Genomic DNA, 15,036 nt, shown 5'->3' on the forward strand with positions numbered 1-15,036 from the left:
AATACTTTCGACACACTCAGATCTAGAAAAGAAACACCAGTCAGCTCAGACCATTCAACTGTAGTCTTTGGTATTTCTTAATTTTTTTTATTCAAAATGTGATGAAAAGTTTTAAAAATATGTAAATTTATTTCATTTGGGAGTTTATATATACAAGCCACACTTTGCTAATTTTAATTGCTTGTTCTTCACAAAATTTGAGCATGAAAGAAGGTACATGGAAAGTAAATTGTCCAAGATCACATCCCAAATCAATGACAGTTTCAAATATAGAATTTACCTTCTCTAATTCTGAGCAATTTAAAAAGATATCCATGCTGTATAACATTTATCTAAAGAATTATTGTCAACAGTCCTGCCTAAAGATGGAAACAGAGTAGATTATCATAGCATATAAGTTTACATAGCAATCTGTTTCATTCATTTTATATTCAATATAAAAATACAGTGACTTAAAGCAAAAGAGTAGGGTGATACCGCAAATCTCCTATATATGTATATTTAATACTACTAAAATTTGGAAGAATATTCATTTATAAAATTTGTGTTAAAATTTTTAATGAGTTTAAAATTATATTATCTTTATATTATGAAGAGATAAGATTATGACTTATCACATTTTTAAGTGTATAATGGAGTAAAATTTTGGTATTTTGCATTTAAATCAACTTTGGGTTTAGTGGCATTAATGATAAATATTTGTCTGCTTGGCATGTAGGTTTAAACCAAATTTAGATTCAGACTGCAGATTGGATGTCCCATGCTGAGTTAACCAATCCAAATGTTACAAATCTAACAATGTAACAATGCCGAGAGAAAAGGAACTAGGTAAGGGGGATACCATTAGAGCCCTGGGGAGCCAAGACCAAGCCAAAGAACCTGGACAACTGCCACTGAGAGGGCTGTGAGAGGAGATGTGGGAAGTGCAAAAAAGAAAAATTAGATGACATGATTTCTATGCTTGGGGAAGTTTTACTATATATGTCGAGAACAGCTATAGATAAGGAAAATAATTAAGAACAAAATGGAAATTTTAGGATCCTAAAGTATTTTTAAAATTTCTTATGTAAACCTTCAGCTCAAAAAATGCATATTCACAAGTTGTAAACAAGCAGTTGTTTTGTGTTTCCCATTCTGTCATATTGTATTCTCCATCATAGGATGGAAATAAAACTAGAGCAGTCATCTAGCAAGTACAATCCCCTTGAGGGAGTCAAGGATGGAGGATTAACCAACTTGCTCAAGGGTGCCACAACTAGTAAATAACCAAACTACATGTGAACACAATTTGATTAGGGTGAAAAGAAAGTGTCAACAGTAAACTACCAATAGCAAGGTGGCTCATAAACCTTCTGATAAAGAAAATATTTGTCTATATAAAAATAGTGTGTATTCTGTTTATTGAGAGAGAGGCAAATTTTAACTTTTAATGCTAAATATTACACAGAGCTCTATTTGAAAGCATTATTCCTATAGTTATTGGGTTAAAAAAAATTATTATAATTTTTAAACCAATTAAGATTTCATTTTCAATAAACTGAAATTCAGAGTACCTTCCTTACAGTACATCTCAAGCAACAGTGTCCTAGTTAATAGCAATTGTTCTTATGCCCTTATTCAGGTTGTGATGTTATTTTAAACTCACAACCCATGTACATCAGGGAAACAAGGTGTATCTAAGGGTACCTATTGAATAGGACCTGGAGAATGGTGAGGGGGCTAGAAGGCAGATTGAGCCTGCTTTGATGAAAGTAGGCCAATTTTTATATATTTTGTATATTGAGGCTCTATTTTAAGTTTTGTTTGAACCATGAGTAAAAAAAACCAAAAATAATAGCAATAGTAATAATGAAAAAATGGCAATATTATTATGAGATTAGCTCTTCAACACAATACTTTTCAACTTCAACATTTTATAAATGGGTAAAGAGATTGTACATGTATACACCATGGAATTCTATTCATCCAAACAAAGGAATGAGATCTCATCATCTGCAGCAACATGCCTGGAATTGGAGGTCATTATGTTAGATGAAATAAGCCAGTCATAGAAAGTAAAATATTGCATGTTCTCACTCCGTATGTAGGAGCTAAACATGTTGATCTCATACAGATGGAGAATAAAATGATGGTTGCCAAAGGCTGGGAAGGATTTGAAGTGAGGCATGAAGAGGCTGGTTAATGGGTACAAAAATACGGTTGGAGAGAATAAATAAGATCCAGTTTTCAATAGCACAGTACAGTGAATATACTTAACAATAGTGTATTAGTCAGGGTTCTCTAGAGAGATAGAACTAATAGGATATATGTATATATGAAAAGGAGTTTATTAAGGAGAACTGACTCACACGATCACAACATAAAGTCACATGATAGGACGTCTGCAAGTTGAGGAGCAAAGAAACCAGTAGTGCATCAGCCTGAGTCCCAAAACCTCAAAAGTAGGAAGCCAACAATGCTCAAAGGCCCAAGAGTCCCTGCAAACCACCGGTGTACATCCAAGAGTCCAAAAGCTGAAGAAGTTGGAGTCTGATGTTCTAGGGCAGGAAGCATCCAGCACAGGAGAAAGATGAAGGCCGGAAGACTCAGCAAGTCTTCTCTTTCCAACTTCTTCTGCCTGCTTTATTATAGCCACACTGGCAGCTGGTTAGCTGGTGCCCACCCAGACTGAGGGTGGGTCAGCCTCTCCCAGCTCATTGACTAAAATGTTAATCTGATTTGGCAACACCCTCACAGACACACCCAGGAGCAATACTTTGCATCCTTCAATCCAATCAAGTTGACACTCAGTATTAACCATCACAGAGAGTTTATTGTATATTTCAAAATAAATGTACTCAGGAAAATATACCTTAGTTTTGAATCTCTTATTATGACTGTGTCTCCTCATTCTGTAAATAAGCAGGACACTATTCAAATACTAATTTTTTCCTTTATCAAAGATTCCCCCCTTACTTTCTTTTTACTACTTCTTTTCATCCTTCTTTCCTTTCTTCCATCCTTCTTACCTTTCTCACTTTTATATAAATAGATCAAAATTATAAAATGTGAAAAATATATAAAGTTTAAAAATAAAATCCACTTATCTATGTCTTTCTCATACGTTAACACTGCCTAACATTAAAATTAATGAGCAATTAGTATAATTGATTTGGACAGTTGTATTGAAACCCACTTGCAAGATGTGTTTGCTATTGACTCAGCCAGGGGAGATGGCCAAATTCAGCTGATCTTTTGCTGCTGCTGCTAGTGCTTTATAGAAGACTCCTGAGAGAGGTTGTTCAAATTTGGAAAATTAACCTATAGTCATGATTAATAATCTTAGTATGGAAAAGATAGCAAACAAATTTCAAACAATTTATACTACATATTTTTAAATTATGTTTGGGCTTTTATTTTTTTCAAGGTCTACTCCTGTGTTTTTTCATTTATTTATTCATTTATTAACATATTCATTTTCCTTTATCTTATTTTATTTTCCCATTCTTCTCTCCTTTCTGTGAACAACTATTATAATTTGAGATGCTTGGCATTTATTCATAAAATATGTAATGATTTATTTTGCATGCATATTATTTAAATCAACATAAATACCATTACCCTATAGGTCAGATCCTGTTTCTCACTTGTTTTTAACTTGGCAAAAACTTTAGGATGGATCCACCTTCTGGTGTTAACACCTGGTATGGTCTGTTTCTTCCAACCTCTGCCAAGTATTTTCATCATGAGCATTCACAGTACTCTCAATGCCTCTTTCGCTTGATACCTCCACCTCCTCACAAATACCTACCCACAAAGAGAATTTTTAGGTGATAGAGTGTGTATATGCTTAATTTAACTACATTCTGCCACATTGCCCTCCAGAACAGTTTCACTCATGTGCATTCTCATTAAAATAATTACATGTTTATAAATTGTAAATAAGAGGTTGTTTTATTTTATCTACTTATAGTCATAGTATTCTCACATTATAGAGAGAAAATAAACCAGAACAACCATCTACCAAGAATATCTCCTTGATGAAGTCAAGGTCACCAATCCCACATCCCAATCAACACATGGCATTTTATGGTTTTCAAACGTGTCCCAATATGATGACAGTTAGGTAATATATTATGACTTCAATTTGCACTTTCTAATGACTAATGAATCTGGGATTTTCTTCATATATTTGCAGAAGTTTTGGAACTTCCTCCTGTGTGAATGATCTTTATTTTACTAATTGCTTAGATATTTCCAATTGTTTTCTAGTAGACTATCATTTTTATTAACTTTTATAACATCATAAAATGTTAGACATAAACAAAGGGGATGAATTCTGTAGTGCCTACCACATATGAAGTGTTAGAAAAATACATGTGGAATGAATAAAATGAACAGAAATCATGAACTTTTGTGTGGCATATGTTTGGGTGTAGAGTAACCTGTAGGAGTTTTAACTACCTGAATAATTTTAGTCAATAAGATGTTTTTGATGTAATGGTAAATAATAAATATAGATCAAGAAATAACATAACATGAAATTTTGTATTATAAAGAGAGGACTAACTTTTGCCCATTTAAGGAGCATAGAGTATTAAGTAATCCTAGAGATTATGAAAACACATATTTCAGAATATTTTATGTTAATATTTTTAAAGTTCTAGAATTACCTAATTATTGTCTTTTTCGGTGTTTAGTAGCCTATTAAGCCACAGACTTTGCAAAAAATCCTATCATCACTGCTACACATTCAGCAAAAATCCAGACTGTCTTAATTTCCTGTTAAAAGCTATTAAAGGCCAGGCATGGTGACTCAAACCTGTAATCCCAGCACTTTGGGAGGCTGAGGCCAGTGGATCACTTGAGGTCAGGATTTCAAGACCAGGCTAGCCAACGTGGTGAAACCCTGTCTCTACTAAAAATGCAAAAACTAGGCCGGGCGCGGTGGCTCAAGCCTGTAATCCCAGCACTTTGGGAGGCCGAGGTGGGCGGATCACAAGGTCAGGAGATGGAGACCACAGTGAAACCCCGTCTCTACTAAAAATACAAAAAATTAGCCGGGCGCGGTGGCGGGCGCCTGTAGTCCCAGCTACTCAGGAGGCTGAGGCAGGAGAATGGCGTGAACCCAGGAGGCGGAGCTTGCAGTGAGCCGAGATCGCGCCACTGCATACCAGCCTGGGCAACAGCGTGAGACTCCGTCTCAAAAAAAAAAATAAAAAAAAATTAAAAAAAATTAAAAAAGTGCAAAAACTAGCTGGGAGTGGTGGTGGGTGCCTGTAATCCCAGCTACTCAGGAGGCTAAGACAGGAGAATCACTTGAACCTGGTAGGCAGAGGTTGCAGTGAGCCTAGATCATGCCACTGCACTCTAGCCTGGGTGACAGAGCGAGACCCTGCCTCAAAAAATAAATAATAATAATAATAATAAGCTGTTAAAATAGGTACTTTCAAGGAATTTAATTGAAGTCTCATCTGTGCAGTTTCATCCCTGAAATTTGTAATAATCTAAATACTTTAAATAAGTATTTAAATAATTTAAATAAAAGAAAATACAAATGTTTACTCATAATACTAAATAATAAATATAATTCACATGGGTACTATTTTCCAGAAAATCTTTCTAAAACGCAGTGTAAAAAGCTGTCTTGAGATAGAAAATGCTTACATTCAAACCTATTAAATGATAAAATACATTATTGAACATCCACAGAGCATAATAATTTTCAAAAAATTTTTGCATGCATTTTTAAATAGTTTATATAATTTTACAATTAACAAATATTTTTCATATATATTTGAAATGCCATATTTAATTTTCATACCTACTAGGACCTCTTTTGAGATAAACAAGGAGTGATTTGTTATACCTGTACATCATTCATTATTTTAATATGGCTCATAGAATTTGTAGGAAGATAGACAATAGAAAAGGGAAATATTACTAAATGACTGTGTTCAGTGGTCATCTTCCCTATGGTGTCTCACTGTAGGCAATGAGCCAGGATAAAAAAATTGTCCCAATCTTTTGAACTGCAGCACTGAAACAACTAGGGTGGGAAACTGAGGTGGGGCAAAAAGAATTTCCATTGGTGTATTGTGGTATGGAGCAGATCATGTAGTTTACAGTGTCAGGTATATATCCAGGCAAGACCCTAGTTATCTGTATAATTTTTTCAGAAATTTTATTAATGATAGTAGTTTTTTAGAAGCATTTTTTAAAATTTTACAGGATAATTATGTTTTGTAAATTTGCCCTTTTATTTTGGCATGTGAAGAATGAACAGGTAAATTCAACAGAAAAACCATGAAAATAAGTGACTATTCCTTTTCATAGTATGTGCTCCTGCAGAAATGTGACAATGCAATTTCTGAATTATAATAACTTTGAATTCAAAATCATCTGTTTATTAATGTAATCTTCTTCCTTATTTTTTTTAAAAAAGTGCTTTATTTTCCTCTTTCAGCGTGCTATATTTTTCTTTAGTGGTGTTGTCACTGTCTTTTACATAATTTTCTCATTTTATATGTACAACAGCCTGGGATTGTTGAAATAAACCTAAGGCCCATCTGAAGATAAAGTTTCCTTGGAGTAAGTTATAGAAAAGTCATTCTTGTTTGTGTTATTGTGAGCCTTTTTATGGACTTCTTTTACTATTTGACTATAGTTTAAAAGCTTTTCCCTTTCTTACTTGCAAGTGATAATATGCTTTCTAATATATATCATAATCATTAAAACTTTTAAAGATACAATCATGCCATGTTTAGAATTTTTCACTGGAGCCAATGATGATCAATAGGTAATTTCACATAGGCATCTGTGAAGCTCGTTTTAAACCTAATGGTTCAGACCAGGCATGGTGGCTCATGCCTGTAATCCCAGCACTTTGGGATGCTGAGGCGAGTGGATCATTTGAGGTTAGGAGTTTGAGACCAGCCTGGCCAATGTGGTGAAACCCTGTCTCTACTAAAAATACAAAAACTAGCCGGGCGTGGTGGCATACACCTGTAATCCCAGCTACTTGAGAGGCTGAGACAGGAGAATCCCTTGAGCCTGGAAGGCGGAGCTTGTGGTGAGCAGAGATCGCAACACTGCACTCCAGTCTGGGTAACAGAGTGAGACCTGTCTAAAAAAAAAAAAAAAAAAAAAAAAAAAAAAAAAACTAATGGTTCAACAACATAATTGTAGTATTTAGACATTTTTCTCAAATAAAGCTGGTAGAGTTCACAAATACTTGAGCACTACCTTGGATGGGTTCATCTACTATATATACCCAGTTCACATAGCTGCATGTCAGAACAATGTGAATCATGCCATACATGGACCCCTCAATGACTTTGACAGCTCACATAAAATGGACCAAAGGAGCTAGATGTAAAATATTGAAATATTAATTATGTTATACTTTTATTTTTTCTGTGAAATTATCTTTTTAGATAGGAAAAATGAAATGCCCTGACCAGGTCAGGCCAGGCCAGCTACATAATTTATAAAACCAAATGCAAAATTAAAATGTGGGTTCTTTGTTCAAATGTTATTAAGAATTTCAAGATGACAACAGTAGAGCATTAAACCAAGCATAGGCCTTTCTGAGCACAGGGCCTTGTACTGGTGCACAGGTCACATACCCATGCAGCTGCCCTTCCTATAACCTTCCTAGTATTCCTCAATTCAGGGATGTCTGGCATGCAGTGAAGAAAAAGACACGAAGTGGCATTCTATTTCATCTGCAGAAAATAGAAGCTACAACACTTTCTGAAATGGAGAAATCCAAATGACTTTTTTCTACTACTCCCATTTCATGATAAAATACCAAATACATTCCTCTAGTAGCTTGTTCCCCACAGAAAAATTATATTGGGGGTTCTAAGTGTTTGTTTTATTTCCTATACGAAATTGGTCTAAGCAGTATACATTCAGTAATGTTTTTTATGGCAGTGTGAACAGAATGCATGCGTTTGATAATACTAAACAGATTTTCAAAAGCAAAATTTTGCATGTTGTATTAAATATATTTTATGTGTTCAGGTAAGTTAATGAGATCAAACTACATCATGGTTTTGGTATTAATGTTGCAGAGAACTTGGAATTGATGTTCTCTGAAATGGTGTGCTGAGTTGACTTCTAAATGCAAATAAATGTCTTCGATGCCCTATGTACCCAGACTGGAGATAGCACACATTTGATTTTATATTCAATTTGTCTTTTTAGGGATGCAAGTATTGGAATGGAATGGAATTCCCTTGACTTCTAAAACATATGAAGAAGTTCAGAGTATCATTAGTCAGCAAAGTGGGGAAGCAGAAATATGTGTAAGACTGTGAGTTTTTCCCCATCTTTCTGTTTCCATTTTTTGGCTATCCATGACTCTTTTAATTTAAAATTGTTAAGGTGGAACCTTTGCCAGTTAGCAAGATTTTCTGTAATTATAAAATAAAGTGAATCAAAGCCTAAAGCATAGAAAGAATTCAGCTAACTTAGTTTCTGATTGTGTCAACAGCCTCTTCCCTTTCATGCTTTTATGGAAACGTGCTTCATTTAAATGAAAGCCTGAACCCATTTAGATTTCATGGATATGTATTTACAAATGAACTTACACTTAATTCATAAAGATTTCACCTTAAATAATCATTTTTATCAGCTCTGACTTTTAACAGCATTGCAACTATATATTTGGTTAGGAGGCTAAGCATGCTTTGGAGTTGCTTTATATCATTAACCACTTCTCATTTACCTACTGAAAAAAATTAAGGGTAGTTGGAAAAAAGTGCTGTTTGTCTCAGATTTCCTCAATATCTTTCTTAATGTTTTGTTTTAATTTTTAGGGACCTCAATATGCTATCAGATTCTGAAAATTCCCAGCATCTGGAACTTCATGAGCCACCAAAAGCTGGTAGGTAAAAGAAATTTAGTTTCAACTGTAAATAAAGAGGTAGATATAGAAGTAGTTGGAGAGGCATATGTAATTGTAGATGAAGATATAGACATAAACACAGATATAGACCGAGATAAAGTTATGAATAGATTGTTAAATATATTTATATAATTATAAGCAAAATCTAGGGCATTGTAGCTACAGTTTTAGCATTCTGGGGAAATAAGTATTTGCATGTTAGTCCCCTTAAACAAGTTCACGTAAAATCCTTGCTGCATGAATTCACAGTTTTAATTCTTTAAATATGAATTCATCCTTTGAAAGTAACGCTTGGAGCCATTTCTTTTTGGGTTTACATAATTTTTAGAGCATACTTGATTCTTTTTAGAATAACTGGGTTTAAAAAAAAATCTTATTTCTGAACCTTTTCATTTCCTTTTTATAGTAAACAAAAATCAACATGTAATTTCATAAGTACACGGTGAGATAGATTTAATTCTTTCTTTGGATAACAAATATAATCTACAGATTTGTTAGATCTATTGTAAGATTAAAAATATCCCTTTTCCTATGTTAAATAAATTTTTGTTGAGCACTTTCTACTCTTACAGCCACAATTCTAGTAGTCTGGCTTATTGCACTAAGCAGAATAGACCAAGTGCTATACGAATTTTAATACATTTGTAAATATAAATAAACCCATTAAAACTTTCCCCTTAGAAAATTTTCTCCTTAGAGAAAGAATGATGTAAAATTTAGGGAAGGAAAAGCAGCTAATCATACAAATTAAGTTCCAATGGATAAAATAGGATATTGCATCATTCAAACAATTCTCTATGTAAAATATTAAAAACATTTTTCTGAAGATGCAACAGGAACTTCACTATTCCTCTGTAATTCAGCATTAGGTTACTCTTCTCAGAGCCTTGTAGACTTCCTTGGAAACTGATACATAGAAGTGCAATTAAGTTAATTTCATTTTTAAAGTTTAGCTTATTTTATAAGTAATGTTTTACCTTTGTCACCTAGAACTCACATAGTTCCATGGTATTATGGAGAAGTATGTAAATCTATTTCATTTTGTTGTAGTGGATAAGGCGAAATCCCCAGGGGTTGATCCTAAGCAGTTGGCAGCAGAACTCCAGAAGGTTTCACTACAGCAGTCACCGCTGGTTCTGTCATCGGTTGTTGAAAAAGGATCTCATGTTCATTCAGGTCCTACATCAGCAGGATCCAGTTCCGTTCCCAGCCCTGGGCAACCAGGGTCCCCTTCAGTGAGCAAAAAGAAGCACAGCAGCAGCAAGGTGAGGAGTGTTTGATGTGACCTCTGACCCACTTGTTTTCTAGCTCTTTATTCAGACCAGAGATAGAAAATAAAATATCATTTTCTAAAGTATTTTTCTTATGATTTCTCATTTCCAGATGATCTGTCAAAACAAGAAACATTTTTTCTCTTCTGAGTACAAAACTCATCAAGATGTACCAGGATGATGTATTTCTACATCTTTTAAATATTTCAGTAGTTATTATGAGGAACTTGAAAAATATCTCTGATACTTTATATTTTCTGGCTCTCTTTGTTGTTGCATGTATCTGAGCTTTGTATATAGAATATTAGCTTTGCATCTTTTAGGAAACAAAAGGTACATATTACATTAGATTTTATAATTAAGTAAAAAGGACACAGCGATAAAGAAAACTTAATAACAAACAAGGAAAACCAGTAACATATTATCACCACTTTGAACTTTATCCTCAATTCCATATTAAGCATTTTTTATTGATGCAAATCTTCATTCGAAACAAATGCTTCCAATGCTATTGTTTCAAAGTGCCAAGGAATTTTAAAAAAATAAAATTATTTTTTAACCTTATAAAAAGCAGAGGAAATATAGACAATTGATGATTTCCCTCATAGATTTGATTCTTAAGAAAAACTATCCCTGTAGTTGATAAATACATGGGGAAATAAGTGTCCTTTTGTTTAAACATGAATAAAGGTTTATCTTTATATAGTGAAATATATGGGAAGGACAGGCTATATATGCTTAGGTCAAGTGACCAGACATAAAAAATAAAGTTTGTTTTTTAACTATAAAAATACAGCAGATGTCACCAAAAAGAGAATCCTTTTATTCAGAAGCAAACAACAAAAGTAGGTTGACCTTAATCATTGCATCATAAAATGATTTGTTTGAAACTAAATATAGAAAAGCTTCATAAGCAAAGTAATTTCAAGGGCAGTTAGACTAAATTTTGAAATAAATTTTAACACAACTACATTTTACCACAAGCAATTATGTGCTAATTTTGAATAATTACCTTATAGAGGCTCTATTTTCATAATCATTTAAAAATAATTCATAAACTAGCCAACTAAAATACCAACATAATTAATACTAAATTCTGTTTTGTAGATGTTTCTATGTTATAAAAATATAATTTGAACATATTTGAAAACAACTTCTTTTTAAATTAAGCAATTAACCATCTCATACAATATTGCTTATATTTTTAAATTTTAAATTATTTTTAATTAACAAATGAAACTCGTATATGTTTATACTGTACAGCATGAGGTTTTAAAATATGTATACATTGTGGCTGGGCATGCTGGCTCATGCCTGTAATCCCAGCATTTTGGGAGGCCAAGGCAGGCAGAGCACTTGAGACCAGGAGTTCGAGACCACCCTAACCAACACAGTGAAACCCCATCTCCACCAAAAAATACAAAAATTAGCCAGGTGTGGTGGCTCATGCCTGTTGTCCCAGCTACTCAGGAGGCTGAGGTGGGAGAATCACTTGAACATGGGACATGGAGTTGCAGTGAGCAGAGATCACACCACTGCACTCTAGCCCAGGGGACAGAGTGAGACTGTCTGGAAAAAAAAACCAAAAAGAACATGAATACGTTGTGGAATGGCTGCATTACGTTGAGCTAATTAACATGGATTACCTCACTTATTTTTTGTGGTCCAAACACTTTAAATCTACTCTTCATTCCTCTGAAGTATTTGGCTTAAAAAAAATTTTTTTTTAAATCTACTCTCTTCACAATTTTCAACAATATAATACATTTACTATTAACTGTAGTCACCATGTTGTATAACAGAGCTTTTAACTTCCCCCTAAGAGTAGTTTGTACCCTTTGACCATCATTCCAATCTTTCCTTTTCTCTTAGCCCCTGGTAACTACCATTCTTCTCTATGCTTCTATAAGTTCAATTTTGTTAGATTCCACATATGAGTGAGATAATGTGGCATTTATCTCTCTGTGCATGAATTAGTCCACTTAACATAATGTCCTTCAGGTTTATCCATCTTGTTACAAATGACAGGACTTCCTTGTTTTTTAAGGCTAAATAGTATTCTGTTGTGTATATATAACACATTTTCTTTACCTCATAATCAATTGATAGACACTTAGGTTGGCATTATATCTTGGCTATTGTGAATAATGCTGCAATGAACCTGAGATTGTTGGTATCTCTGACGTGCTGATCTCATTTCCTTTGCATATATGCTCAGCGGTGAGATGGCTGGATCATATGGTAGCTCGATTTTTAATTTTTTTGAGGAACCTCCATACTGTTTTCCATTATGGATATATCAATTTACAATCCCAACAACAGTGTGCAAGCGTTCCCTTTCTCCACATTCTCACCATCACTCACTATCTTTTTTCTTTTGGATAACAGTCACTTTGACTGGGGTGAGTTAATATCTCATTATAGCTTTAATTTGTATTTCTCTGATGATTAATGTTGTTGATTTTTTATATACCTCTTAGTCATTCGTATGTCTTCTTCTGAGAAATGTCTATTCCAAATCTCTGCACATTTTTAATTCAGGTTATTTGTTTTCCTGCTGTTGAGTTGTTTGACTTTCTTGTATATTTTGGATATTAACACCCTGTCAGATGTATGGTTTGCAAATATTTCCTCACATTCTGTAGGTTGTCTCTTCACTCTGTTGATTGAAACAATCAGCTGCTGATTGGCTATGCAAAAGCTTTTTAGTTTGTTATACTTCTATTTTTTATTTTTGCTTTTGTTGCCTGTGCTTTTGGAGTCATGTCCAAAAAATCTTTTCTCAGACCAATGTCATAGAGCTTTTCCCTTATGTTTCTCTCTAATAATTTTAAATTTTCAGGTCTTATATTTAAATCTTTAATCTATTTTGAGATGATTCTTGTACATGGTGTGAGATAAGGGTCCAATTTTATTGCTCTGCATGTGGGATGTCCAGTTTTCCCGGTACCATTTATTAGAGAGACTATCCTTTGCCCATTATGTGTTCTTAACATCTTTGTTGAAAGTCAATTGACTGTAAATGAATGTGTTTATTTGGGGGTTATCTATTGTGTTCCATTCCATATGTCTGTCTGCTTTTATGCCATACCATGCTGCTTTGATTACTATAGCTTTGTGGTGGATTTTGAAGTCAAGTAGCATAATTCCTCTGGTTTTGTTCTTTTAGCTCAAAATTGCTTTGGCTATTAGGGTCTTTTGTGGCTCTAAATGAATTTTAGGATTGTTTTTACTAGTTCTATAAAAATTTCTTTGGAATGTTTATAGAGAAAGTGATTGAGTGGATGATTCACTCTGGAAGGGAGCCGGGAGGTGCTGAGCATTAAGCAAAGAAGTAAAAGAAGGACTTTTCTACCTTCTGTGCTCCTCAGCAGTTCTTGTATTAAACCAGTCTTTTACTTGATAAATGTATTTTAAACATTACTGTATAGATCTTTAAAACCTGTAAATACTTAATTAAGTGCTTTAAACCTAAAGTGTTCATTTTCTTAAGTAATTGAAAATACTGCTGGTATAAAATTACAGCTTCAAAGCAGGCTTACCAAAATGAAAAACAGATTTATGCATCTATAAAATTAAATGTGTATTGAGGACCGTAAGTAGACACCATTATTCTGAAGCAGCCAAATGGATAAAATATATTTTCCAAGCAGTTGCTCTGACCAAATAGAAACTAATTTCAGAAGAAAGCCGAAATGATAAATTCTGTGATTAATGTATCTATTAATGCAATATGTGTTCTTTAATATTACAGCCTACCGATGCAACAAAGGTTGTCTCTCATCCAATTACGGGAGAAATTCAGGTATGAAGTTTTTTAAAAAGTCGCCATTATATAACCTTTTTTGGTTCTTCTGCCACTGGTTTATTGAAATTGTAAACACACTGTTAGGATTTTTCTTATTCTGTAACATATACAGAACTGTAAAGGAAAAATGCAATTTTATAGAATAGTATATTAATACAAATATATGTTTTATGAATTCCAATCATAGCTATGTATTTCTATACTTTGAAATCTGCCTGGTATCTTAGCAGTGTCAACATGTTTTGTGCCTCAGTTCCTTTATATTTGTCTAATGTATTTTAAACATAACAGATTCTCCTGGAAATTTGAAGTTTCCTCTTTAAGAGTTTCATAAGTCTACTGGATTTTTTCTTCTTTTAATCAAAAATTGCTTTAAAAATTGCTGAATAGTTCTTGTAGAGAAGTATTTTTCATACCATGAGTCATAACTGCTTTGTAATTTATAAAATTAGTTTAATAAATTTTCATCAGGAAAATAACATAAAAGTAGATAAAGAAAAATATATAAAAATAAAAAGATCATCATCTTTTAAAATTCTCTCTGTGTGTTTTGATATTCATATATTTCTAATTGTGGGTCATCTTAAAAAAAAAAAAAAAACTTTAAAACCTGCACCTTAGGTGATACCAAAAAGTAATTTAAAGTGAATAAGAAATAGTATATAGAAAGAATTAACACTACGAAATAGTAACTAATTGAAAATAGTATGTTCCAGATGAAAGAGTAAGTCTTAGCTGCATCTCTAATACATTCTAGAGGAAATTTTCACAAAAGACTTCACAAAGGATAACAGAAACTTGAATTAATTTGAAGATAAGCATAAAGAAAGGGAGATTATATTCCTAGGAGAAGAAACAGTACAATTAAAGGTACTGTTGTCTGAGAGTAATGGTTGAAGAATCAGCTTTGAGAAATAGGTTAATACTAAATTAAAAAGAACCTTGAACATAATCCTAAGAATGTTAGCCACTATGTAATATACCATGATCTCTATTTTGGAGTAAGAGAGAGACTATTCAAAAAGAATGTGTAATAAAAATTCATATGGCAGTGACCTACAAGA

The 15,036-nt window shown here is 33.3% G+C and overlaps 1 protein-coding gene across 1 annotated transcript in view; it reads left to right on the forward strand.

The window, feature by feature from the left end:
- The window catches only part of PCLO (piccolo presynaptic cytomatrix protein), a 400,611-nt gene that overhangs the window by 306,788 nt on the left and 78,787 nt on the right, over positions 1-15,036 (forward strand). The window contains exons 11-14 of the mRNA XM_015134174.3: positions 8,191-8,299; positions 8,805-8,872; positions 9,944-10,158; positions 13,919-13,969. Of these exons, the coding sequence (XP_014989660.3) occupies positions 8,191-8,299; positions 8,805-8,872; positions 9,944-10,158; positions 13,919-13,969 (443 nt within the window). The remainder of the gene's footprint in view (positions 1-8,190; positions 8,300-8,804; positions 8,873-9,943; positions 10,159-13,918; positions 13,970-15,036) is intronic.

Source organism: Macaca mulatta, chromosome 3 (genome assembly GCF_049350105.2).
Source record: "Macaca mulatta isolate MMU2019108-1 chromosome 3, T2T-MMU8v2.0, whole genome shotgun sequence".
NCBI classification, from domain to species: Eukaryota; Metazoa; Chordata; class Mammalia; order Primates; family Cercopithecidae; genus Macaca; species Macaca mulatta.